The 27,755-nt window shown below is 38.5% G+C and overlaps 1 protein-coding gene across 1 annotated transcript in view; it reads left to right on the forward strand.

Annotated features, from left to right (window-relative positions):
• The window catches only part of TTC6 (tetratricopeptide repeat domain 6), a 244,409-nt gene that overhangs the window by 101,567 nt on the left and 115,087 nt on the right, over positions 1-27,755 (forward strand). Inside the window, exons 7-8 of the mRNA XM_060401450.1 lie at positions 13,499-13,640; positions 25,090-25,194. Coding sequence (XP_060257433.1) covers positions 13,499-13,640; positions 25,090-25,194 — 247 coding nt within the window. The remainder of the gene's footprint in view (positions 1-13,498; positions 13,641-25,089; positions 25,195-27,755) is intronic.

Raw genomic sequence — 27,755 nt, forward strand, 5'->3', positions numbered from 1 at the left:
TATGAATCCCCCAAGGAAGGTCATTCGCATGTTTGTTTTCTGTTTAGGCAAAAAGATTTTTTTTAAAAGGATTTATGTATTATTCATAATTTTATGAATAAAATTTTATATAAAGATTTTGGTGATTTCAGAATTGCTCCAGTTTCTCTGATAGATAATAGCAGTTCCATATAACTTCTTTGAAATGTCTTTTAAAAGCCTAAAGCGGAGAGTGGACAGAAAGACATAAACATAGTCTAGTAGATACAACTAGAGAGTAGTAGATGCAATGAGACAACTATATTGAATCATTTCCATTGGCACTCTGCAAGCCAGGCATCCTCTTTTGAGGACTCACAGCTTATATTATTCATGCAAAGTGTTAAAAACACTGATTTCTTTCCAATTCTAAATTTTTTTTCCTTAAGCAGATCTCACTTTCTTTTTCCCAGAGAGTCAATAAATGTTCTATTTGATGATGATAATTCTTGGCAATTTGTTCCTAAGTACCAAATAAGAAGTTAATTTAAGTACTGAATATTTAATTCTCTGGCATCCATTTCTTGAGGATTATCTTGCTAAACATAGCTTAACCTTTTCAAAATATATCTGTCTGCTGAGCCTACAAGTTCAGAGGAATGTATATTTTTTTCTGTACTAATAAGTTGTCTCAGGAAAGGTAATTGTGAACACAAAATGAATACCTTTTCACTTGGTGGCTTTTTGGTTTTTCTGTGCAGGGAACAGTTAACCACAAAGCATAACACTTGTGGTTATATAGTTTAGTGCTTTCTTAATTTTGCACATAGTAATTGTCATTTGTGGGAAACACCAAGGATACTTTAATGGGATAGTGTGGGTACATAAGTTTAGTTAAAATTGCAATCTACTGTTCAAACTTGTTTATTTTGTTAAATAACAATTTTGATGAGAACTATAAAAATACTCCATATTGATCATACTTTTGCATATAGAAGTTTCTATATTATAAAGAGAAGTTTATAGACATCTAAGAATTAGGATTCTTAGCATGGAATTTTAGTGAATAGCATGGAATTTTGGTGAAAAGCCTTGTGAACATTTCTCTGTATACATGAATTTAAACCATAGATGGCATTCTATAGACTGATATTTTTCACTCAAGGTTATGTGTGAACATTTAAATTATTCCATAATATTTGCTAACTTAACCAATCTGTAGCTTAAGAAAATTCCTTGGTATGGAATTACTTATTAAATTTTGTGGTTTAAAAATTTTGATGCATATTGCTGAAATTCTCCCTGGAAAAGTTATACCATCTTATATCCCTACCAACAATTGATGGCATTGTTCATTTCCTTTCAATCTGACCAAACTATTAATTGTCAATTTTCATGATTTGTTTCCCTAATCTATTATAGAAAAAAAATCTCTTTATTTCTTTTATTCATTTCTAATAAGATTGAGCATATTTTTAGATGTCTCTTGGTTATTTGTTTTTATCCTTTTGAGAATTATCTTCTGTTATCATTCATCTTTTTCTTATTGATTTATGAATGATCTTTCTATATTAAAGATTTTAATTATTTGTCATATTAATGAAGACCTTAAACATTTTTGTTGTTTGCTTTCAGTTTTGTTTATGCTGCTTTATGCCATACAAAAGTTTTACACTAATACAGAAGTAGTGAAAACTGGCAATAGTTTCCTTTATGTGTTTCTAGTCTTGGTGTCATTCTTAGAAAGGGCTTTGCTACACTTAAATTTAAATATATTTTTCATATTTTCATCAAGTAATTTTATTGCTTTCTTTAAAAAAAATTTAATCTTTGATCCATCTTTAATTAATTTGATAAGATTAAGCATTATTGTTTCCTTCCCAAATGACTAATTAATTGCACAATAAGTTTATTTTTTCAATAAATCCTCTTTTTCTCACTAATTTGAAATGCCAACTTTTCATACCTTAAATTGCAATGTGTCATCAAGTTTGTTTATAGACTTACATTCTATTTTAGTGAGTTTTCTGTGTAAAATTGCATGTATATTTTGTTGACCCACCATCAAGAAAGAGAGAATGGGTGGCCAAAATGCTGTCAATAAACATTGACTGACCCTCTCAAGTCAGGCATCCCTCATAGCCAGCTTCTGGTGGTAAGATGTGCTTAGATTAGAGATACCAAATTTAGCCCTCAACTGAACTTCAAATTACAAGGGAAATTTCTAGTCGTATTTTAGAAAAACGTGTGTAGATGGTTAGTTCTGTGCATTAAAATAGCAGTCATGACTACCACAACAAAAATTGGAAAAGCAGAGGTTAAATGGTAGAAATCAAAGTTTAATTTCATTTGTTATTTTGCTATAAAATAATAAAAATACAAATATGCAATAAAATACAAAAAAGGACAACAATTACTCAAGATCTTGCCATCCAGAGATAATACTTTTCTTAAGTATATGATTCTGGACTTTGTTGTTAGCAAATAAATCATATGGAACAAAACTTGGGTAATGCTATGTAAATAATGTTTTGTAACCTGATTTTTAAAGCTTATTATGCCATAATTATCTTTCTATGTCATGAAATACAGGTCTGAATAGTCATTTAAATTGATCAGTTTAAAAAATTTTTTAAACTTACTGTGTGGCAGGCTTTGAGTTAGGCACTAAGTAAGCATCTGTGAGTGGAGAAGGCAGTGGCGCCCCACTCCAGTGCTCTTGCCTGGAAAATCCCATGGATGGAGGAGCCTGGTAGGCTGCAGTCCATGGGGTCGCTGAGGTCGGACACGACTGAGCAACTTCACTTTTCACTTTCATGCACTGGAGAAGGAAATGGCAACCCACTTCAGTGTTCTTGCCTGGAGAATCCCAGGGATGGGGGAGCCTGGTGGGCTGCCGTCTATGGGGTTGCACAGAGTTGGACACGACTAAAGTGACTTAGCAGCAGCAGCAGCAAGCATCTGTGAGGAGCTTTCCTGGTGGTTCAAATGGTAAAGAACCTGCCTGCGGTGCAAGAGACCCAGGTTCGATCCCTGGGTTGGGAAGATCCCCTGGAAAAGGGAATGGCTACCTACTCCAGTATTCATTCCTGGAGAATTCCATGGACAGAGGAGCCTGGAAAGCTACTACCTATGGGGTTGCAAACAGTTGGACACAACTTGAGTGACTGACAGAGTTAAGAATCTGTGAACACAAGAAACAATCTCTGCCTACAGGGAATTTGGAGATCAGCAGAGAAGAAAGGTAGTGAATTAATTATTGTGAGTTTGACAGTTAATATGCAGATGGGCAGTATATAGAAGCATGTTTTCAATTATCTGTGGAAGATTGAGCAAATGATACTTAAATTGAAATCTAGGAATGAACAGAAGGTATCCAGGAAGAGGGGAAAGAATATTTTTAGTTTCTTGCTACTCCAAAGTATAGTTCACAGACTAGCAGCATCACCATCACCTGGAAGCTTGTTAAAAATACAGATGATATGTCTGCAAGCTGAAGTTTGAGAGTCTGTTCTGTGGACAGTTGTAACCCATTTGAGAATTAGGAAGATGTCCATCAGTAGAGAAGTGATACCATTGATTCTGGAGAGGACACAAGGGTCAAGATTATACAGGACTTGTAGATGTTCTCTGTGTGTATGTGAGAGCATGTGTGTGGGGACCTGGGGGAGAGATTGTTATTCACAGTGTGTTGAGAAGCCACTGATAGGATTATTTGAGGAAGAATGACATGATCAGATTTGCTTTAAGATAGCACAGTCCTCATCATGACTTCTCAGTAGCACCTAGCACAGTTGATCACCTGCTCTTCCTTACAACACCTTTATCCACTGGCCTTCAGGACTGCAGTCTCTCTTGATTCCTGCCTCCTTTGCTATGTCTTCTTAGTCTCCCTTGCTGGTATCTCCTCATCTCTTGACTTCAAAGCATTGGAGTGCCCAAAGCTTATCCTTGGATCAATTTTCTCTTCTGCCTGTACTCTCAAGGTGATCTTATTCAGGATCATAGCTTTACATATGATCTATATGCTGATAACTATTATTAATTAAAATAAATGATTAAAGACTATAATTGTCCTTATAATAACTAAAAGCTGGAAAAAACTTGTGTCCAACAATGGAAGACTTTTTATAGTGCATCCAATGATGGGTTATATTAGAATTGTGGCAAAGAATAAGTTAGAGCTCTGTGTACTGAGAGGAGTTAGAACCCAATATATAAACAGATATGTGATTATGCACAAACAGATTTTTAGCATGGAGGAAAATTCAGGAAACTGTTAACTGTGATCCTTCTATTTTCCTTTTATATTTTACACCAAATTGATAAAAAGTGAAATTATACTTTGTCTTATTTTTGCTTTATTTATATGATATATGAAAGTGAAAGTCGCTCAGTTGTGTCCAACTCTTTGGGACCCCATGGACTATACAGTCCATGGAATTCTCCAGGCCAGAATACTGGAGTGGGTAGCCTTTCCCTTCTCCAGGGGATCTTCCCAACCCAGAGATTGAACCCAGGTCTCCTTCATTGTAGGCGGATCCTTTACCAGCTGAGCTACAAGGGAATATATTTGTCCTTTAATTTTTAATTTTTTCTAAGTTGTTTCCCTTGTAGATTTCATAGTATTGAATGTTAGTTAAGCCAATCAGAAATTAATTTTCTTATAGTAGGCTGGATCATCTCATATTCATTTATTGTCATATCAGATACACTTGGTAGTATTCTTGAAAGGTGTTGGAGGTGGGAGAGGACAGGATTGAAAGATTTTGCATCTGTGGTTTTCATCTGTGATTGTTAAAACTATTGTACTAGAAGCTGACCTTTTCCTACTGAGTTTTCTATGTGGAAAGATTATTCTTGGCTTTTTTTCTGTGCATGTGCATATATTACTTATACATACATTTTACAGAAAAGACATTAAAGATGTTATCTTGACATTTATAATCCTTCGAGGATTTTAATTTTAAAACTGGAGGGCAGACATATGAGTAATTATTTTGACTTATTATCTTTACTACTTACAGCTTACAAATCAACTATATAAAATGTACTTCCATCAGGAAGATTTTATCTGGCCCCCCATCTTGAGTAGGGTAGCAATATCTGAAATGGAAAACAGAATATTATCTAGTAGAAAGTCTATTGAGGTACATTTATTGCATAATTTATTTTTAACAACCACTCTATGCAATAGATGAAATCATTGTTTCCCAAATGGAGAAAAGGAGGTTCAGAGATTGACCAGTTCATATTTATAGAGCTGGTGAAAGCTGGGACTCAGACCCAAGTCACTCTGATCCTAAATGTGGTTTCCAATATATCACACTGTTTTTTAAAATTAATTTTCATTGTTGACTTACAATGTTGCGTTAGTTTCTGCTTAGTTCCCCTGGCCCAGGATCGAACCCGTGCTCCCTGCATTGGGAGTGCAGAGTCTTAACCACTGGACCACCAGGGAATTATTTATATATATATATTCATACACACACACACACACACACACACATATATGTGTATGTATAAGTTCACTGTTTTTTGACCTTATAAAAATTCCTCTTATTTTTTTCTATGTTTCAATTCCAAATACTGATTCTTATCTCGTTTTCAGAACCAACCCTGATATAAACTAGGAAGGGTCATATTTTACTCACCCTTGATGCTTTGTATTTGGTCTGTTATGACCCAATTTCGAAAGTAGGGTTTACGCTTATTCGGGTGGGGATTTTATCTTGTATTGTTTGTTCCTTCTTAGGAACTGAAGTTCTGTTTCTGAGTCCTGGGCCAAAGCTGGGGCCTTGCTCCCTGAGGGGACTTTTCTGATACTAATTGCTCAGTTGTTGAAAGCTCTCACGGAATACTGCCTGTATTTGTACCCCGTGTCACCGGTTGCTCCCGTCCCCACACTAGAATGTGCCCACATCCCATTTAGACCTTTCCAGTGTCACCTGCAGTGCTGTGGTCTGCAGCTCTGCATTTGGGATCGTCTGTTTTGTCTTCTGCTCCACATGTCCTTCCAGTGTGGGTATCTGGGACTGACTTTCCACACCATCCCCATGTCTTGCATTGTCTGCCATTCATTCCTCGGTGATCAGGTCAATCCTGACCTGGCCTACCCGCCACAACTTACTTGGCCTTGTTCCTTGCTACATAATCCAGACAATGACCCAAGGTATTATACCAAAGAATATAAGACCTAAGCCCCATTTGTGGTCTTGCTGGTGATGTGTGTGACAGAAGCACAAATATAAGAGCTGTAAGAGACCTTGGCCTTGCCCTTGCCTAACCATCTCATGTTATAGATGGGGAAACAGAGGCAGAATTTTGCACCCCAATCACAGTAGGTGGCAGTTAGGACTAGCATCAACAGTAACCTCATTTAGATTTTTGTTAATTCATTTTCAACAAGTAGCCCCCATACCTAAGTAAGCCTTAAGCATACTTTAAAAAATAAATTGGGATGACAAATTTATGTTAGTACACATTATAAATATTTGATAAGATTAGTATATTTTTGTTTTTATATGGAAACACCAAAAAATTTATTTGGAAATTTGCCTGATTTCATATCTGCCAACATCTAGTAGCTCAGCTGGTAAAGAATCTGCCTGCAATGCAGGAGACCTCGGTTCAATTCCTGAGTTGGGAAGATCCGCTGGAGAAGGGGTAGGCTACCCACTCCAGTGTTCTTGGGCTTCCTTGGTGGCTCAGCTGGTAAAAAATCCGCCTGCAATGCGGGAGACCGGGGTTCGATCCCTGGGCTGGGAAGATCCCCTGGAGAAAGAAATGGCTACCCACTCCAGTATTCTGGCCTGGAGAATTCTATGGACTCTATAGTCCATGGGGTCACACTCTGTGGGGTCACAGAGTCGACACAACTGAGCGACTTTCACACAAAAATGTCTGAAAGCAAAGCAATGTCATTCCACCAGATGTCACTGTTTGCATGTAGCAATGAAGTTACAATGATTAAAATAAAATTCCCCCCTCCCTAATTATATTTGTATAAAAGATTCTGCATAGTTATACTCTTATTCTTCTTTGGCTTATTTTTCTTTAGATTTATTATCTTATTGAAGACTGTGTTTCCTGAATTTTTTAAAGTATTGAAAATATTCATTATCTCTGCTATTGATTTTAAAGACTTTACTAAGCAAAATTATTTGTAGATTAGTATCTTCAAGAAGGTGAGCTCTTAAAGTCTTTTCTAGACCGAGAAGTTTGCTTTTGAAACAACATTCTTTTAAGTTACTGTTTTCTAAGTTGTCGATTGTGACCCAATAAGTGGATTGTGCGATCAACTTAATGGCTTGCTATGAGCCCCTTAAAGAAATGGTGTTTGGGATAGATATTGCATGTAAGTATTACTTTGACAAAACTTTTTGCGTGAACGCTCAAACTATCTCTGAACACATCTTCTCTGAGTTGCATAAAAATGGCTGTGAGCTTTATCCTGTGAATGCTCCCCAGGCTTAGTACCCCAAGGAGCACAATGAATTTTCTAAGGAAGGGGTAGGGAGGATGCGATGTGTAAGTTCTCCGTTGTTATAGAGTCACACCAGGGAGGGTAAGAGGGTTGCTGGAGGGAGAACCCTCCATGCATCACAGGATGGAGCTCGCAGTCACTTTTATGTAAGTCATAAAAGATGTGGGTGAAGATTTTTAAGAGTGCTCACAGCCTAGAGCAAATGTTCTCCAAACTTCTTCTAACTTGTAATAAGAACCCTATTTTATATCTCTGGCCCTTGGGAGATCAATGTTGACTGTTTAACTCGCTCTGAGATAGGCTTGTTTGCTTCATTCAGTCCTCTCAGTCATAATAACAAAAATGATTGTAATAGCAACTACTTAATGTATTTTTCTGAACTTTGTGCAAATTTGTTACATATATTATTTTTAAGCATTAGATGCTGAAAGATCCCATCACTGTTGCTCTTCACAGATGAGGAAATGGAGCCTTAAGAAGGAAAAATGACTTACCCAACACAGCACATCAAGTGGCCAAACTAAAGCTAAAATGCTGGTTTTTAACTTCGTTCCAAAGGCTAGCTCTTCTCACTGTGCTTTTTAGGCTTTTTCCTGAGGATAAAGACCACCTGGAGTGTTTAAGTGATCTTGGCCTCTATTCCAAACCAACTGAACTAGAATCTCCAGAGGAAGTATCTGGGGAGCTATAGATCTGACCAGCATCCCAGAATATTCTTACCATCAGACTGCTGGGAAAGGCTGCAGTGCATCAGTGCTTCTCAGACTTCACTGTGCATCAGAATTAACTGTGAAGTGAAGTCACTCAGTCATGTCCGACTCTTTGCGACCCCGTGGACGGTAACCTACCAGGCTCCACAGTCCATGGGATTTTCCAGGCAAGAATACTGGAGTGGGCTGCCATTTCCTTCTCCAGGGGATCTTCCCAACCCAGGGATCGAACCCGGATCTCCTGCATTACAGACAGACGCTTTACCGTCTGGGCAGTGCATCAGTGCCTCTCAGACTTCATTGTGCATCAGAATTAACTGTAGGGCTGTTTAAAACACAGAAGGCTGGGGTTCTCCCCAGACCTTTTAATGGGACTCAAGAATTTTAATTTCTAACAAGTTCCTATGTGGTGCTAATGATGCTGGTTAGGGAATACACCTTGAGAATCCGTGTAGTACATCATGCCAACCCATTATTCTCAGTTTCTCAGGACACGGTCTGGACTGGCTTTGGCTGTGGGATTTTTCAAGCACAGTGTTAAACAATATGTATTCAGTATCTACTGTACTCATGGGAGACAGGAAATGAATAAGAATCAGTCTTCCCCCACCCCAACTAGCCTGTAATCTGCTGTGAAAAACACAAAGAACAAAATGCAGCATATTCTGTAATGAAATTGCAGATCAAATGTACCGGGAAACTAGGGAGGCAAAGATGAATTTTTGCTGGGCAGAGGGACATTTGTAAAGGCCCCATGGAATGGTTGAGACCTGAGTCGTCTTTTCAGTGTTTTCATAGTCACCTTGTATTGTAGGTATTTGTAGTTCAGTTTCCCTGTCTCTCTTGCAACAGCTGGAGTAATCTAGAGCATCTTTTGTGCAGTGAAAGATTGGGCTGGGTGTTGGGGAGGGAAGTAGAATTGGTAAAGTAGGTGATGCCCAGGTGTGGAGGACCCTAATGGCGAGGCCAGGAGCTTGTGTGTGTGTGCAGTCATTAAAGTATTTGGAAGAGGGTAACTGACAATAACTTTGGTACCAGTCTGTAGCATGGATTAGAGGAGGGAAAGTTTGGAAGTGAGGGACAGCAAAAATGTTATCACAGGACTCAGTTGAGAGAAGAATGCAACAGGGTGGAGAGACACTGGAGGGAGAAGAGTCAGGACTAGTGATTACTGCTGGGATGAGGGAGAGGTTGGAGAAGAAGACATTTTCAGTCTGAACCACTGAGATAGTGGTGATCTCCAAAGGGAGGATCTCTCAAAAGGACTGGTTCTTTTCTCTGGAAATTAAGAAGGAAGCAGGGAAAATTCGGACAAAAATTTCAAAGCAAATGATTTATTTTTGTCAGGCAGGAATAGTTGCTAACCTTGGGTAGCCTTTCCACTAAGATCTCCAGTTCATATATACCAGAACTAGCTATGCACTTTACAATGTCCAATGACCTCTCTCACTTTCCTTCCAACCAACCAGAATTTCTGTGGGTTTTTTTTTTTTTTAATGCACATACGGGATATGAAAAGACAGTAATAGGTAAATGATCCTGACCACTTTGGTTTTGGCTTCAGTTCAGTTCAGTTCAATTGCTCAGTTGTGTCCGACTCTTTGTGACCTCATGGACTGCAGCACGCCAGGCCTCCCTGTCCATGGCCAACTCCTGGAGTATACTCAAACTCATCCATTGAGTCAGTGATGCCATCCAAGCATCTCATCCTCTGTCATCCCCTTCTCCTGCCTTCAATCTTTCTCAGTATCAGGGTCTTTTCAAATGAGTCAGTTCTTCACATGAAGTGGCTAAAGTATTGGAGTTTCAGCTTTAGCATCTGTCCTTCCAGTGAATATTCAGGACTGATTTCCTTTAGGATGGACTGGTTGGACCTCCTTGCTGTCCAAGGGACTCTCAAGAGTCTTCTCCAACACCACAGTTCAAAAGCATCAATTCTTCGGCGCTCAGCTTTCTTTATACTCCAACTCTCACATCCTTACATGACTACCAAAAAACCATAGCTTTGACTAGTTGGACCTTTGTTGGCAAACTAGTATCTCTGCTTTTTAATATGCTGTCTTGGTTGGTCATAACTTTTCTTCCAAAGAGCAAGCATCTTTTAATTTCATGGCTGCAGTTACCATCTGCAGTGATTTTGGAGCCCCCCAAAATAAAGTCTGTTACTGTTTCTGCTGTTTCCCCATCTATTTGCCATGAAGTGATGGGACCGGATGCCATGATCTTCATTTTCTGAATGTTGAGCTATAAGCCAACTTTTTCCCTCTCCTCTTTCACTTTCATCAAGAGGCTCTTTAATTCTTCTTTGCTTTCTGCCATAAGGGTGTTGTCATCTGCATATCTGAGGTTATTGATATTTCTCCCGGCAATCTTGATTCCAGCTTGTGCTTCCTCCAGCCCAGTGTTTCTCATGATGTACTCTGCATATAAGTTAAATAAGCAGGGTGACAATATACAGCCTTGACATACTTGTTTCCCAATTTGGAACCAATCTGTTGTTCCATGTCCAATTCTAACAGCATACAGATTTCTTAAGAGGCAGGTCAGGTGGTCTGGTATTCCCATCTCTTTAATAATTTTCCAGAGTTGTTGTGGTCCAGACAGTCAAAAGCTTTGGCTTAGGACTGGATAAAAATGTAGCAGTGCCTCAAGGTAGCTTCTTAAGTCACCCCTCTCCTCCCTGCTTGTCATGTATGTACTCTCTTGGCTCATTATTCTAGACAATGCAATATCCCGCTCTTTTGTTTTTGCTGGATATATCAGTGAGGAGCCAGTTGCAGAAAACAGAAACAATTTTAGCTATTTTAAGCATAAAGGAATCTGCTAATGGGAATATGATGCTTGTAAAATCAATGGAAAGATTGGAAGAATGGGCTCTAGGCAGTCTGGACTTTCCAGAGATGACTCATATAGCACGTTTAACTGGCTTCCATGCCTGCTGCTCCTTCTGGTAGAGTCAGGAAGGTGGGAAAGCTGGAGGCCAACCTTGGCAACATACCACTTTAGCTGAGACTCAGAGATTGTGTGGCCTCTCCTGCCACAGCTTTTGATTCTGGAGATACGCCATGTCTGTTTGAAACATTCACTGGCAAAAAAGCCTACCCACTAAAGATGTAACTGGAAGGCTGCTACAGAAGAACTCAGTGTTGCCACGACTGCTTGCCAGCCTTCTTCTAGACTGTATGTGAGTGCATCTGGTTAGTAGATCCTAAGACACATCTCAGACACAGGCTGCAGGAGAGTCATCACCTCTCCATCCTCAGCAGTTTGGGAAAGCATATTGGATTGAATATTGAATGACAGTGTGTTATAAGCCACTGTGCTGGGAGTTGAGCTTTACCTTCTCTTTGAATTCAGGTATTTAGCTGGGTGGGATAGGAGGCTTTTTTTCCCCCATGAACCTAATTTGGCAAAGGCCTGTCTTCTCCAGCCTGGCTTTGGGTGGGCCTGATTTTTAAGAGCTGGTTTGATATGATAGAATCTGAGGATTTCAGCATATTGTTAAGTGCAGTCAGTCTGGTATGGGTGTGCTTGGTTTTCATATTTGGTGGCTCTAAAGTGATTGTCTGTTCAGGTAATGGTATACCAAGCATTCGAGGGAACATTGGCTCTACTTTTAAGTGAAATTGAAATATGGCTATAGTCAGTGTAGTTCCACTTTATACTCATTTTATATATTTTGTATAGTGTTATGAAATTAAAAGACGCTTACTCCTTGGAAGAAAAGTTATGACCAACCTAGATAGCATATTCAAAAGCAGAGACATTACTTTGCCAACTAAGGTCCATCTAGTCAAGGCTATGGTTTTTCCTGTGGTCATGTATGGATGTGAGAGTTGGACTGTGAAGAAAGCTGAGCGCTGAAGAATTGATGCTTTTGAACTGTGGTGTTGGAGAAGACTCTTGAGAGTCCCTTGGACTGCAAGGAGATCCAACCAGTCCATTCTGAAGGAGATCAGCCCTGGGATTTCTTTGGAAGGAATGATGGTAAAGCTGAAACTCCAGTACTTTGGCCACCTCATGCAAAGAGTTGACTCATTGGAAAAGACTTTGATGCTGGGAGGGATTGGGGGCAGGAGGAGAAGGGGAAGACCGAGGTTGAGATGGCTGGATGGCATCACTGACTCGGTGGACGTGAGTCTGAGTGAACTCTGGGAGATGGTGATGGACAGAGAGGCCTGGCGTGCTGCGATTCATGGGGTTGCAGAGAGTCAGACACGACTGAGCAACTGAACTGATAATACAAAAATTAATGTTATTTCAAGCCATCTGTAAGTCAGTCATTAATGACACATTTTGCCTTCAGATTTTGATTTACCTCATCTCTTGGTTTAATTCAGACTTTTGTTGATAAGTTTTAAACCTCCTATGTATATTCTTCTTATGTATATATAGTTAGTTGTTGTTAAGTTGCTAAGTTGTGCCTGAGACTTTTGCTACCCCATGGACTTAGTCTACCAGCCTCCTCTGTCCATAGGATTCTCCAGGCAAGATTACTGGAGTGGATTGCCATTTATTTCTCCAGGGGATCTTCCCAACCCAAGGATCAAGCCCACATTTCCTGCATTGGCAGGCAGATTCTTTACCTTTTGAGCTACAGGGAAGATATTCTGAGCCACTAAGGAAGCCCTGTATATTGTTGGTAGCCCAGAAGTAAAGACCTAATGCCATAACGGTTTTTTGTTCATCCTGGCAAGATATGAATCAAGAAAGAAAAACCTTAATGTGAGCAGGCAGTTCTGCTTAGGGTGATGCTTTGCCTTGGGCTAAGAAATGAAACCATTTCCCATGAGCTTGGAGTGGGGAGCAGGTTAGGAATTGGAAGGTAGAGAACTTTTTACCTCTGTTGTAATGAGACTTGCGTAGAGTGAATTTATTACTATTATATTATAAAACAAAGCCACCAAAAGGTTACTACTAAAGTACATTCAGAAGCAAACATAAATTATTTTTTGAGTTATTCCCCATTTTGAGTTATCTGACTTCTGCATAATATCTATTTAGCAAAATGCATGCATGCATGTGCTCTCAGTTGTGTCCGACTGACTGTGACCCCGTGGACTGTAGCCTGCCAGGCTCCTCTGTCCATGGATTTCTCCAGGCAAAAATTCTGGAGTGAGTAGCCATTCCCTTCTCCAGGGGAGCTTCCTGACCCAGGAATTGAACCTGCATCTCTTGTGTCTTCTGCATTGGCAGGTTGATTCTTAACCAGCTGAGCCACCAGTGAAGTCTCATTTAGTGTAGATATCAAATGTCAATGTGTTTACTTCATAGAGATATAAAATGAGAGTAAATACCCGTTGCTTTCTCAATGACTTAAAAATATTTTTTTTTCACACTGTAGAATACTGCACGGAGCTCCTGTTATGGATGTCAGTCAAGAATATGCTGCTGTCGTTCCATCAAGACCAGGGATACTGCCTGAACTGATAGCAGGAACTGGCCAGAGTGCCCACAAACCACAGTTACAACTCTTTGGAGAGGAAGTAAGAGCTTCCTTTAATATTAGATTTCTCTATCTCATAGACTCTCAAACTTTTTGGTTTCACGACCCTTTTTTATGTTCTTAAAAATTATTGAGGACTTTAATAATTATTTATGTGGCTTGTCTCTATTGACATTTTCAATGTTGGAAGTTAAAACTGGAAAATGCCTAAGTGTTTATTTTCTAAATGCAAAATAACAGTACTAAAATAATATATGTTAACATGCTATATGAAAAATAGTTATATTTTTTAAAACAAAGAAGTAGTGTAAAACTGGAGTTGTATTTTTTGCAAATCTCTAATGCTTGGCTTAATAGATAACAGCTGGATTCTTATGCTTGCTTCTGCATTCAATTTTGTGATAAGTTGTTTTGACTGAACTATATGAGAAAAATTCTGGCTTCATGTAGATATGTAGTTGAAAAAGGAGAGATTATTTTAATAGCCTTTAAATGTAATTATGGATATTCTTGTTTGATAACGTGCTTCCTAGGTGGCACAGTTGGTAAAGAACCTGCCTGCCAATGCAGGAGACATAAGAGACGTGGGTTTGAGCTCTAGGTTGGGAAGATCCTCTGGAGGAGGAAATGGCAGCCCATTCCAGTATTCTTGCCTGGAGAACCCGAAGGACGGAGGAGCCTGGTAGACTACAGTCCATGGGGTCGCAAAGAGTCGTACATGACTGAAGCGACTTAACACACACACAAGAGGTAGTTTCTTGAAGCTTAGCTGTGAGACTTCCACTTCTGTGAATGATGCAGTGGAAGTTCTTTTTCCTATTCTTCCTGCGAAGTGCAAGTAAAAACTGGGTGTTACAAACAGGATAGATCTGAAAGGCGGAGAGACTGAGACTCTAACTAGGAACTTTGGGATCCAAGAAACGACACTGTGGCAAGCTAGTTCCTTGAGTTTCCTTTTTCGCCTCGTATATCCTTTGATAAATCCTTTTTATAATTTCAAGTTAAAAAAACCTGGTAACCTGGAAAGAAAATTAGGTAAAGACACAAAGAAGTCCAAACAAAGCCTATTCTTTTTAGCCAAAGAACCAGGAAAGGGGCAGCCTAGCATGACAAAACTTTTAAACAACAGCTACCCTAGCCAAAATTTTTAAACAACAGCTACCCATGGCATCCGGTCCCATCATTTCATGGGAAATAGATGGGAAACAGTGGAAACAATGTCAGACTTTATTTTTCTGGGCTCCAAAATCCCTACAGATGGTGATTGCAGCCATGAAATTAAAAGACGCTTACTCCTTGGAAGAAAAGTTATGACCAACCTAGATAGCATATTCAAAAGCAGAGACATTACTTTGCCGACTAAGGTCCATCTTGTCAAGGCTATGGTTTTTCCTGTGGTCATGTATGGATGTGAGAGTTGGACTGTGAAGAAGGCTGAGCGCCGAAGAATTGATGCTTTTGAACTGTGGTGTTGGAGAAGACTCTTGAGAGTCCCTTGGACTGCAAGGAGATCCAACCAGTCCATTCTGAAGGAGATCAACCCTGGGATTTCTTTGGAAGGAATGATGGTAAAGCTGAAACTCTGGTACTTTGGCCACCTCATGTGAAGAGTTGACTCATTGGAAAAGACTCTGATGCTGGGAGGGATTGGGGGCAGGAGGAGAAGGGGACGACAGAGGATGAGATGGCTAGATGGCATCACTGATTCAATAGACATGAGTCTGAGTGAACTCCGGGAGTTGGTGATGGACAGGGAGGCCTGGCGTGCTGTGATTCATGGGGTTGCAAAGAGTCAGACACGACTGAGTGACTGAACTGAACTAACCCTAGCCAAACATCACAGAAAAGATGGTGGCCCTGGTCCTTGCCTCACTTCTACCAGCAAAGGCCTTGTAGGAAAACTAGACTTGCTCTTGCCAAAGTATATAATGTGTGTGCTCAGTTAGTTGTGTCTGACTCTTTGGGACTCCAGGGACTGTAGCCTGCCAGTCTCCTCTGTCCTTGGGATTCTCCAGGCAAGAATACTGGAGTGGGTTGCCATTCCCTTCTCTAGGAGATCGTCCCAACCCAGAGACTGAACCAGCATCTCTTGCATCTCCTGCATTGGCAGACAGATTCTTTGCCACTGTGCCACAGAGTACGAGAAGGCACTGTCACACCTCCGACAGGGTGGTGTTGAAGAAGGCCGTGTGGGGCTGGGACTTTCGTTTTGGTAGAGTGGTCATGAGGTTTCCCTTCTATGGTGTCAGTTGATGCCACACAGGGATCCTGGACTTGCATCCCCACCTAGTAGTAATGAGCCACTTCTCTCCCTCCCCACTGTGGTGGTATCAGAGGAGGCCCAGCAGACTGTCAGCTGGAACAGAAGGTTTAAATAAGATCCAGAATCTCATAGCAAAGTATCTGAATTTCAATCAAAAATTACTAATCCATCCCAAGAACTAGGAAAGTCTCAAACTGAATATAAGAAGGTAATCAATAGATGCTATCATTTAGATGACAGAAATGTTAGAATTGTCTGACAATGATTTTAAAGCCATCATCCTAAATATGCTTCAGTGATAATTATGAATACACTTGGAAAAATTTTTTTAAAAATAGGAAGATTTAGAAAGGAAATAGAAGATCTTAGTAAAAATCATTGAAGATACTTAGTAAAGAAACCAAAGACATTTTAGAATTGAAAAAATATAATAATCAAAGTAAAATGCTTGGCAGATGGGCTCAAAAGTAGAATGGAGGAGATAGGAGGTGAAGTTGAAGATAAAATAATAGTAGAATTTATCCAGTCTGAGCAACCAAGAGAAATAGACTAAAGAAAAAAAAATTAACAGATCTTCAGGAGTCTGTTAATTGTGGGACTAAAGTAAAAGATCTAACATTGTGTTATCACAGTCCTGGAAGGAGAAGAAAAAGAAGAGGGGTGACTGAAAATGTTTAGGAAGAAATAATGACTGGAAACTTCCCCATTTTAGTGAGACTTAAACCTGCATATTCAGGAAGCTGAGCAAGCGGGAAAAGTCCACCAAGTCACTTAATAGTCAAACTTTTGAAAACTAATGACAAAGAAAATAATCTTGAAAGCAGTAAGAGAGAAACCATATGTTACCTACAGGAGAAAAACAGTTGAGTGATAATGGATTTCTCATCAGAAACCATGGAGGCCAGAAATAAATGGCAGAACATTTTTCAAATGCTGAAAGGAAAGAATGGTATGCCCTGAGTCCTATATATCCAGAGAAGATACCCTTCAGGAATGAAGGGGAATCCAGACATTTCCAGATGACAGGAAAGTAAGAGACTTTGTCACCCAACAGACTTACCCTGAAAGAAAGTCTGGAGCATGTTCTTAAATGATGAAAGATGAAATCTTGGACTATCTAGAAGGAACAAAAACAAGTAAAGCAAAAATGTGAGTAAATGCAATAAAGAATTTTCCTCCTCGTTTTGAGTTTTCTAAATTATGTCTGTCAGTTGAAGCAAAAATTACCATACCATTAAATGTATACAGAGGAAATGTTTAAGACAACTGTATTATAAATAGAGAAAGGAGACATAAAAGAAGGTAGGTTTACACACCCTTGAACTGGTAGAGTGCAGATATCAGTAGACTTTGATAAATCTATGGTAAGTCTTTGATAAGTTATGTTTATATAACGTAACACCTAGAGCAAGTCTAAAAATCTTTAAGAGGCATATTCATAAACACCACAGATAAATAAAAGTGGAATTCTAAAATATGTCCATGTAAAAGGAAAGCAGGGGAAAGAAAACAGAGAAACCAGAGAAACCAGAGAAACCAGAGAGAACAAGCAGAAAACAAAAAATGAAATGACAGATGAAATCCCTAACTTAAATACATTATTGGTCTAAATATACCAATTAAATGACAGGGAATGCAGAGTGGATTAAAAGAAATGACACCCCCCCCCCAAATGACCCAACTATTTACTATCTGCAAGTAACTGGCTTCATATATAATGATTTAGAGAGGCTGTAAGTAAAAGAATAAAACAGATAAGTCATACCAACATTAATCAAAGAGAAGTAGGAGTGACTAAGTTAATATCAGATAAAGTAGACCTCTCAGCAAAGACAGTTGCTAGAGACAGAGAAGGGGATTACGTTATGACAAAAATGTCAACCTGCCAGGAAGACATAGTAGTCTTAAAAAGCGTGTGTACAAAACAGCAGAATTATAAAACGTGAAGCAAAAGCTGGTGAACTGAAAGGAGAAATAGGCAATTTCACAGTTACAATTGGAAACTTCAATGCTCCTCTCTAAATAGTTGGTGGAACACTAGAAGATCAGCAGGGATACAGGAAAATCAATGACTCTATCAACTAACAGGATCTAATTGAAATGTACAGACCACTACACCAAATCAGAGCAGAATACTTATTCTTTTTGAGTTCCTGCAGAAGATACACCAAGATAAATCCATAATGAAATCAAACTAGATGTCAATAACATAGATAACAGAAAAATCTCCAAGCTGTTGGAGTCTAAACAGTACAGGTATAATTCAGTTCAGTTCAGTTCAGTCGCTCAGTTGTGTCCGACTGTTTGCAACCCCATGAATCGCAGCACGCCAGGCCTCCCTGTTCATCACCATCTCCCAGAATTCACTCAGACTCACGTCCATCGAGTCCGTGATGCCATCCAGCCATCTCATCCTCGGTCGTCCCTTTCTCCTACTGCCCCCAATCCCTCCCAGCATCAGAGTCCTTTCCAATGAGTCAACTGTTCGAGTGAGGTGGCCAAAGTACAGGTATAATTAATTCATGGGTTAAAGAGGGCATCTCAAGGGATTTAAAAAGTACTTTGAAAACCAATTAAACTGAATTAAAATGAAAATGTAACATATCATAATTTGTTTAACAGAGATAATGCCGATATGGAAAATTATAACACAAAATGCTTACGATTAAAAAAGAGAAGTCTCAAATCAATAGTTTAAGCTCCCCCTGCAAGAACCTAGAAAAATAAGAGGCAAATATACCAAAAGCAAGCAGTGGAAAAGAATAAGGAAGAGCAGAAACCACTGAAGTTGGAAACATGAAAACAATAGAGAAAAATCACTGAGACAGAATAGTTCTTACAACAAATGGATCTCTACAAAGCTGACATGAAACAGAAAAGACACAAATTACTAATATTAGAAACGAAAGATATCATTGCAGACCCTACAGACATCAAAAGACTAGTAAGGCAGTACAATAAGCAACTCCAGTTGTTAATATAAGCAATTTATATAAGCAATTCCAGTATTCTTGCCTCAAGAACCCCATGAACAGTATAAACAACTCTATACACATAATTTTGACAACTTAGACAAAATAGAGCAGTGCCTCAAAAAACACAAACTACCACAATTCACTCAGTATGAAATATTAACAGATAATTTGAATAGCTCTATAACGTTAAGGAAAGTAAAGGCCTACAAAACTCCCTTCTCAGACCCCTGGAATAGTTTGACAGTTAAAAAATCAAAGTAAATATGCAACTATAATACTATTAAGCATGTTGCAGAATAAATACATAAACTATAAGGATAAATCTTCAGAGAATTATGCTGGAAAAAACCAATTCTAAAACATTACACACTGGATGATATTCTTATATAATGTTCAGGAAATGACAAAACTACAGAAATGCAGAACAGATTCGGGTTTTCCAGGGTTTCAGGATGAGGGGGTGGGAATGAGTGGAATGTGTTTATAAAAGACAACATGGGATCACTTATGGTGATGAAAATGTTCTATACCTTAACTATATCAATGTCAATATTTTGTTTGTGATTCTGTACCACAGTTTTGCAAGATATTATGTTTGAGGTAAACTGGGTAAAAGATAGTCTCTGTATTATTTCTTAAAACTGCATGTGAATTTATAATTAGCTTAAAAATTTAATAAAAATTATGGTTGTTGGACCAGTGCTAAAAAATTAAACTTAGTTAGAATGTGTATTAAGTGATCATTTGTACAGCTAAAAATGTTTGTTGCATTTGAAATATGAAATCATTGGGTCTTTAGTATGAATGTGGTTATTACATTGGGTTGTAATATATATAGTAACCTTAGGGGCTGTGCAGGTGTTGTTAAACTAATTAACCTAGCTTGCTTTATAGTTGTGTGTGTGTATGTATGTTAGTCACTAAGTCATGTCTGACTCTTTGCGACCCCATGGACTGTAGCCCACTGGGCTCCTTTGTCCATGGACTTCTCCAGGCTAGCATATTGAAGTGGGTTGCCATTCCTGTCTCCAGGAGATCTTCCCAACCCAGGGACTGAACCTGGGCCTCCTAAACTGTAGGCAGATTATTTACCGTCTGAGCTACCAGGGAAGCCCAGCTCTATAATTACTAAATTATAGTTAGTAATTCAATTTGCTGTGCAATCAAGTTCTAACAGCCACCAATCTAGCTGCTTCTGTTTTCCTGATTTTCTCTTAGAAAGTTCTTAGATTGTTGGGGAAACCAGTATACCATGATGAGTGTTTCTTTGCTAGTTTAATTTGACAGATCTCTCCTGAGAGTGCATGGGTGCTTTTCCTTGAGAACAAAATAGTGCTGTTTAGTGATAGATTTTTCTTCTTTCCCATTTAGAGGCTTGTATGTTACTTTCTTCTAGGGGAATACTTTTATTCTAGATGCTCAAGCTGCTGAAAGTCTATCTACTACAAGGAAAGGTTTACCACATTGTATGTGATATATCATTTGAATATCTGAAATCTTAATTTCTAGGTGATCTTTGGAAGAAGAATTTTCAACTGATTTTGGAAGAATTTTTTCATCTTTTACCAAGGAATTCCTGGCTCTAGGTCTATACAGCATAAAGGGATGCAGTGTGTCCACCAAAACAGAGGATGAGTGAGATGGAAACAATTTTGAATTTCTATGGTAGACAAATGAACATAGCATCTGAAAAAAAAAATCTACCTTTCTCTAAATAAATACTCTGTTGGTAGAGAAGAAATGTGATCTAGTTGAGAAATAAAAGTGGTGAAGACTCAGTGTCAGCTTATAATTGTAAATCTTTATTTACTGTGTTTGGGTCTTTGGATATTACTCTAAAAGTCTGTAAAACAGCCATGCTCCAGGAGATGGTGGCTGTGAAGTTTTCATGCTGCTGCTGCTTAGTCGCTTCAGACGTGTCTGACTCTGTGCAACCCTGTGGACTGCAGCCTAGCAAGCTTCTCTGTCCATGGGGTTCTCTAGGCAAGAGTACTAGAGTGGGTTGCCATGTCCTCCTCCAGGGGATCTTCCGGACCCAGGGATCGAATCCGGGTCTTCTGCATTGCAGGCAGAGTCTTCTGCTTAGCCACCGGGGAATTCTGTTAAGATTTCATGGGTGTGTGTGTGTTTAGTCGCTCAGTTGTGTCCAATTCTTTGTGACTCCACAGACTCCACCATGGAGTCTTTGTGACTCCAAGGACTAGCTTGCCAGTCTCCTCTGTCCGTGGAATTCTCCAAGCAAGAATACTGGAATGGGTAACCATTCCCTTCTCCAGGGGATTTTCCTGACCCAGGGATTGAACTGTGGTCTCCTATATTGCAGGCAAATTCTTTATCACCTGAGCTACCAGGGAAGCCACAAATCTCATTGGGGAAAATGTTTGGTCCAATTAAGTATTACTCAGAGTTAGTAAAAGTTAAGGCAAACATAATTACCAGGAATATCATGGACTCAAACAGCTATAATTTAAAAAACTCACAATTCTTCAAATTTGTCATGAATGCCTGATTAATTTTTTCACTTCCAACTATTAAAAATTTTTTCTTTTATTATTTATTATTATTATTTTATTGAGAGTAGACTCTATTTTTTAGAATAGTTTTAGACTTCCAGAAAAATTACAAAGACAGTATGGAGATTTCCCACTCTGTTCCCCCTATTATTATATTAATACAATAATGATGGGTAAATAGTGGTCCCCAAAAGAAACATGCTCAGTTGCTCAGTTGTGTCTGACACTCTGTGACACCATAGACCATAGCCCACCAGGCTTCTCTGTCCATGGAATTCTCCAGGCAAGAATACTGGAGTGGGTTGCCATTTCCCTCTCCACACCCAAAAGATATATCCAGATCCTAACCCACGATATCTGTGAATGTGACCTTATTTGGAAATAGAGTCTTTGCAGATGTAATTAAGAATCTTGGAATGATATCATCTTGGATTTGGGGTAAGCTCTACGTATCTAAATTCAGTATGACTGTCCTTATAAGAGGTGAAAACCCTGTGAACATATAGACACACAGGGAAGAATGCCATGAGCTGATAGAAGCAAATTGGAGCAATGCCGCTGCAAGCCAAGGAATGCCAGGGGTGGCTGGCAACCACTAGAAGCTAGGAAGGGGCAAGGCAGAATTCTCTATAGCATTCAGAGGCAGCATAGCCCTCCCAACATTTTGATTTTGGGCTTCTTGTTTCCAGAACTCAGATAATTAATTTCCGTTGTTTTAAGCCATCCAATGGTAATTTGCTACAGTAGCCCTAGAAAACTACCAGTACATCTGACAGCTGTATGATACATTTGTTCAAACCAATGAACCAATATTTATACTTTATGATTAATTAAGATCCATGCTTCATTTGGATTTCCTTCAGTTCAGTTCAGTTCAGTCGCTCAGTCATGTCCGACTCTTTGTGACCCCATGAATCGCAGCACGCCAGGCCTCCCTGTCCATCACCAGCTCCCGGAGCTCACTCAGACTTGCGTCCATTGAGTCAGTGATACCATCCAGCCATCTCATCCTCTGTCATCCCCTTCTCCTCCTGCCCCCCATCCCTCCCAGCATCAAGGTAATGTCCTTTTTCTGTTCCAGGATGGAAGTGGATACCACATTACATGTAGTTGCCATGTCTCCTTAGGCTTCTCTCAGCGGTGATAGTTTCTGGGACTTCCTTGTTTTGATGACCTTGACAGTTTGGGGGAGTACTATCAGGTATTTTGTAGACAATTCCCCAAATATCTATTTTTTTATTTGGCTGCCTCTGGGCTTAGTGATATCGTACAGACTTAGTTGCTCTGTGGCATGTTAGGATCATAGTTCCTCAGCCAGCATCCCCTGCATTGTAAGGTGATTCTTCACCACTGGACCACTAGCAGAGTCTCACATGATGTTCTTTTTGATTTGGTTGTGTGTGATGTGATTTGGGGAGGAAGACCACTGAGGTACGGTGCCATTTTCATCATATCATATCCAGGGTACATATTACCAATGTGACTTACCATTGTTGATGTTGACCTTAATTGTCCGGCTGAGGCAGTGTCTGCCAGATTTCACTGTGAAGTTTTTCTTTTTTGCTCCCTTTCCACACTGTAGTCTGGAAAGAAGTTGCTATATATAGCCCACACTTAAGAAACAAAGAGCCATGCTTCATCTCCTTGAGGGCAGATTATCTATAAAAACTAATTTGAATTCACCCAGGCAGGATGTCTCTTCTTCCCTTTATTTATTCAATCACTTGCTTATATCAGTAAGACTCATAGATGTTTACACTTTGAGTTGTGGTCAGTCGCTTCGGTCATGTCTGACCCTTTGCAGCCCTATGGATTGTAGCCCACCAGACTCCTCTGTTCACGGGATTCACCAGGAAAGAATGGTGGAGTTGGGTTACCATGCCATTCTGCAGCGGATCTTCTCCACTCAAGGATTGAACCAGTGTCTCCTCCATTGGAGGCAAATTCTTTACTGCTGAGCCACCTGGGAAGCCCGAGTTATACTCTAATACTATTTATTATTATTTTGCTAAGACTGAGCTTTGGTCATTGAGAGCTCCTTCAGTTGTCTCCTATGTCCCTTTGACAGACCCTATCACTGTGGAATTTTTTTTAACATTTAATTACTGGCAGTACTGATGTTCCAGGCTCATCTTGCTTATTTCCTGTGCTAGGCCACAAAATCAGCCATTTCTACCGGAAGTCTCAGTTCCCTTAATTGGAGAAGGTAATTAGAAACTAAGATCTGGCCTTTGGATGTGTTTATTGCCACCAAGTCTCTGTTGCTTCTAGGCCTTCTCAGCTCACACAAATACATGTCTGTATTCTAACTCCTTCCTATAAATACACATATTTTAATATACATAATAAATTTAATGAATGCATATAATGTGATATTTCTATATGTAACCATCTTTGTCTAATGTAAGCTATTCATGAGTTCATACTTATGTCTCCACCTCTAATTCACAACCACATGGATCATTCTAACCTCCTCCCCTGCTTAATCTTTAAACTCCCAATAGTTAGTGACAAACCTGGTTGCCCCCACACTCCATCTGTTTACCTAGTTATTCAATTCCAGTATAGAAATATCAGAATCATTTACCCATATTCTTGTGGAAAATAACCTTATCAACTAAAGTGTAGTACTACGTACAGTTTCTTTTGCCTTTAGTGTCATATACTTAACTCATTTCCAAAGTTACTAAGGTCAGCAATTTTTTCTTTCCCCTTTTATTGAGATTGTTTCATATATTTATAATAGATTGTTTTGTTATATTCCACATTTCATTGTGGGATTCCTCTTGACCTCCCAAATGATTTTTTAAAAATTTCAGCTTTTATTTGGAAAAAGTTAAATACAGAAACCAAACTAATGAACACATGACTACATGTGTATTTGTAATTAACATTTTGTCATACTTGTTTCAGTTTTTTAAAAAAGACATTTAAAGAACAGATTAAGTCCTCTTGTATTTCTTAATTCCATTTCTCTTCCTTTTTACCCAAGGATGGTTATTGTTACAACTGTGTTTCTTTTTTCCCCACTCCATGATTTTTCACTTTATTAGGTGTACTTGTGACCCTAAACAATAAATCCTGTAGTTCTTTGTGTTCTAAGAACATTTATATAAATGACGTGACTTTGTAGGTATCTTTCTAAATCATGCTTATTTTACTGTTAAACAGTATGCTACTAAGATCCATCTATGGTTGATAATGTTTGCGCTGGAATGTCTTTACAGTGTTTAGTTAAATGAATGTACTATATTTTATTCATCTACTTATTAATTGACATTTAGATTGGGCTATGATTTTGCTATTTCATATGCTGTATCAACATCCTTGTACATATCTCCTGATGCATATGTGAAAGAATTTCCTTAGACTATATAGCTAGACTTCCCGATCCAGGGCTCGAACCCAGGTCTCCCGCATTGCAGGCAGACGCTTTAACCTCTGAGCCACTAGGGAAGCCCAAAGTGAACTTGTTGGGTCATGTGGCATGTACATTTTCTGTTTTACTAGAAATGACCAGTTTTCCTCTTCCCACATCCTTGGCATCACTTGAAACTGCTGACTTTTTATTTTTGCTAATCTTATAAGTATGATCAATTTTCTTTCCCAGATTTTCAGAGGCTGTGGAACCAATCACTTCATTTTCTCAGGAACTAGAACTAATTTTGATAGAAGCTTGAGTGTTTATCCTAGGGGCTATTTATTACTTTCTAATAGCCTTTTATGTTATTTTCAAAGGTGTCTGCTTATCCAGGAGTTACAAAGTTGTTTTGGAATCTAACTTCACCCAAATTCTCTGTTCCAGTATCTGTCATGAAGGAAACCGTCTATCCAGAATATGAGGTAAAATGCAGAATGAGTTTTCTGTATTGTTGTTTACTAATTAAACTGTATAATTAATTATGATATTAAATTTTACTGGAAGTTATTATGCAAATTGTCAGTAAAGACTTCAATAACTGAATGATTGGATGGCACTATAGAAAGTATGCATATAATAAATAATTATTATATATATTGTATGTGTGTACATGTATATACATATACTTATAAGCTTATAACTATGTGTACACTTATAGGTATATTTCTAAGAAAATGGTTGAACTTATCCATATTACTTTAGCTAGTCTTTTCATTCTGAAAGAATTATTTGACTGACCAGGTATAAAGCATCTTGGGCTGTTTAGAAGATCTTTATGATGTGCTCATTTGCTTTTAAAAGTGAATTTTTAGTTATTGTTTAAAAAAGTTTAAAACTACCTAATACAATTATTAATCCATTTTCTTCTTCCCTTAAGGTGTTTCACATTTTCTGTCACACTGTTTATTTTAAAGGGCTTCCCTGCGAGCTCAGATGGTAAAGAATCTGCCTGCAATGCAGGATACCCGGGTTCAGCCCCTGGGTTGGGAAGATCCCCTGGAGAAGCAAATGGCAACCCACTCCAGTATTCCTGCCTGGAGAATTCTATGGACAGAGGAGCCTGGTGGGCTACAGTCCATGGAGTCTCAAAGTAGAAAAATCAAGAGAGGAAAACCAAAATAGTCTATTATTTTTCTCCCTCAAGACAATTACTGTCCACTTTTTGGTCCACTTTCTTTCATTGTTAAAAGTTCTTTTTCTTCCTCCTCCTCTTCCTTTTTTTCTCCTTTCCCCCTTTTCTTCTTCCTACTTATATTTTCCTCTTAAAATAATTCTGTGATGAACATCATTGTGCATAAAGTTTTAATGGTATTTAGAATTATTTTATTTGCATAGGATCCTAGATAGATTACTGATAACACATATATGAGAAAAGAATAAGACAAAAAACTTAATCATAGGGAAAGAACAACCGGGGTAATAGCATAAGTCAGACATGAAGAAATTCTGTCCATATATGCCTTTGCTTGAAATGGGGTCATCAGCATTAGTGTTGGTGTTGAAACATCTTTACATTCCTTGCATTACTTGATTATGATGTATTATTTTTAAATATTATATTGAATTCTGTTAGGCAATATTTTATTGTTTGTTTAAAATATATACTAAGTGAAATGTATATGTAGTGTAGTTTTTTGTTGGAGTCTTACCAAGGTTATTCTTGCTTTAAAAAGTTAGTTGGTTAGCATTTCATTTTTTTAATATTCTGGAATTGAAAGAACATAGGAATAATCTTGAAGGTGTGGAAGAATCCACTGTCTAGGAACATTTGAGCTATTTGGGAAGATAACTTTTGGCAATTAGAACCTTTTGTTTTCTAATTCTTGGGTTACTCATGCTTAATATTTTTTCTCAAGTCAATTGGTAACATATATGCTTACAAAAAGCCATCTATTCAGTTGAAATTTATAAGTTTATTGCAGAGTTTGTATACAGTCTCTCTTTAATTTTAATCTCCATTTCTAAAGTTGGATTATTTTCTTTATCATTTCTAATGATATTTGGGGAATTTTCTTTTTCCCCTAGAATAAATTTTCTAGAAGTTAATTTAGTATTTCTTTCAGGGATCTTTTTTCATTTATTTTCAAGTACAGATGCTCTATTTTCTACTCATTGAATTGCTCTACTCACACTAGTGTAAAACCATCCATTTAATTTTTTTTAAGCAAGGTTTTTGATGTATGATTATGGGCTTCTCTGGTGGCTCAAAGGTAAAGAAAGAATCTGCCTGACAGTGCAGGAGACATGTGTTCGATCCCTGACTAGGGAAGATTCCTTGGAGAAAGAAATGGCAACCCACTCCAGTATCCTTGCCTGGAAAATCCCATGAACTGAGGAGCCTGGTGGGCTACAGTCCATGGGGTCAGACATGACAGCGACTAAGCAACAATATCTGAATCACTGTGCTATACATTTGAAACTAACACAACATTGTAAATCTACACTTCAATTTAAGAATAAAAATCTCTTTCCCCTTCCACAGTTGTTGAATCATGGTCTGAAGGCAATCCCTACCTACTGCTCCTTCTCTCTTTATCCTCCATTGGTAGCATCTGCTTCTAACTGAACTGACACAATAGAGAATCTGTGATATTAGTATAGTGTTATCTAAACTGTGTGTTTATAAAGCATGGACACATGTTTTTCTGTCTTTGTGTATATAAAAGTATGAATATAGGGAACTGAGAGTAGGCAGAATTGTCCAAACAGAAGTAAAAATTTCAGCAATTTTAAAGAAGTATGGTTAGAACTGTTGAAAATGGAGTAACACATTACAAAGCTAGTTCAAAAATAAATTGCTCTTGGTGATTGTTCAGATCCAGTGACCAGAAGGACAAAGATCCAACAGGACTTTCTGGTACAGAAAGAGAGCCCAGGACACTTTCCATTCACTAGAACTGGAATCAGACCTTTGTTCAAAGACTGTTGGTTCCTTTGAATGGGAAATTCATTTAGATACAAAGATCTGTGTGCCTCATTTTTT

Source organism: Ovis aries, chromosome 18 (genome assembly GCF_016772045.2).
Source record: "Ovis aries strain OAR_USU_Benz2616 breed Rambouillet chromosome 18, ARS-UI_Ramb_v3.0, whole genome shotgun sequence".
NCBI lineage: Eukaryota > Metazoa > Chordata > Mammalia > Artiodactyla > Bovidae > Ovis > Ovis aries.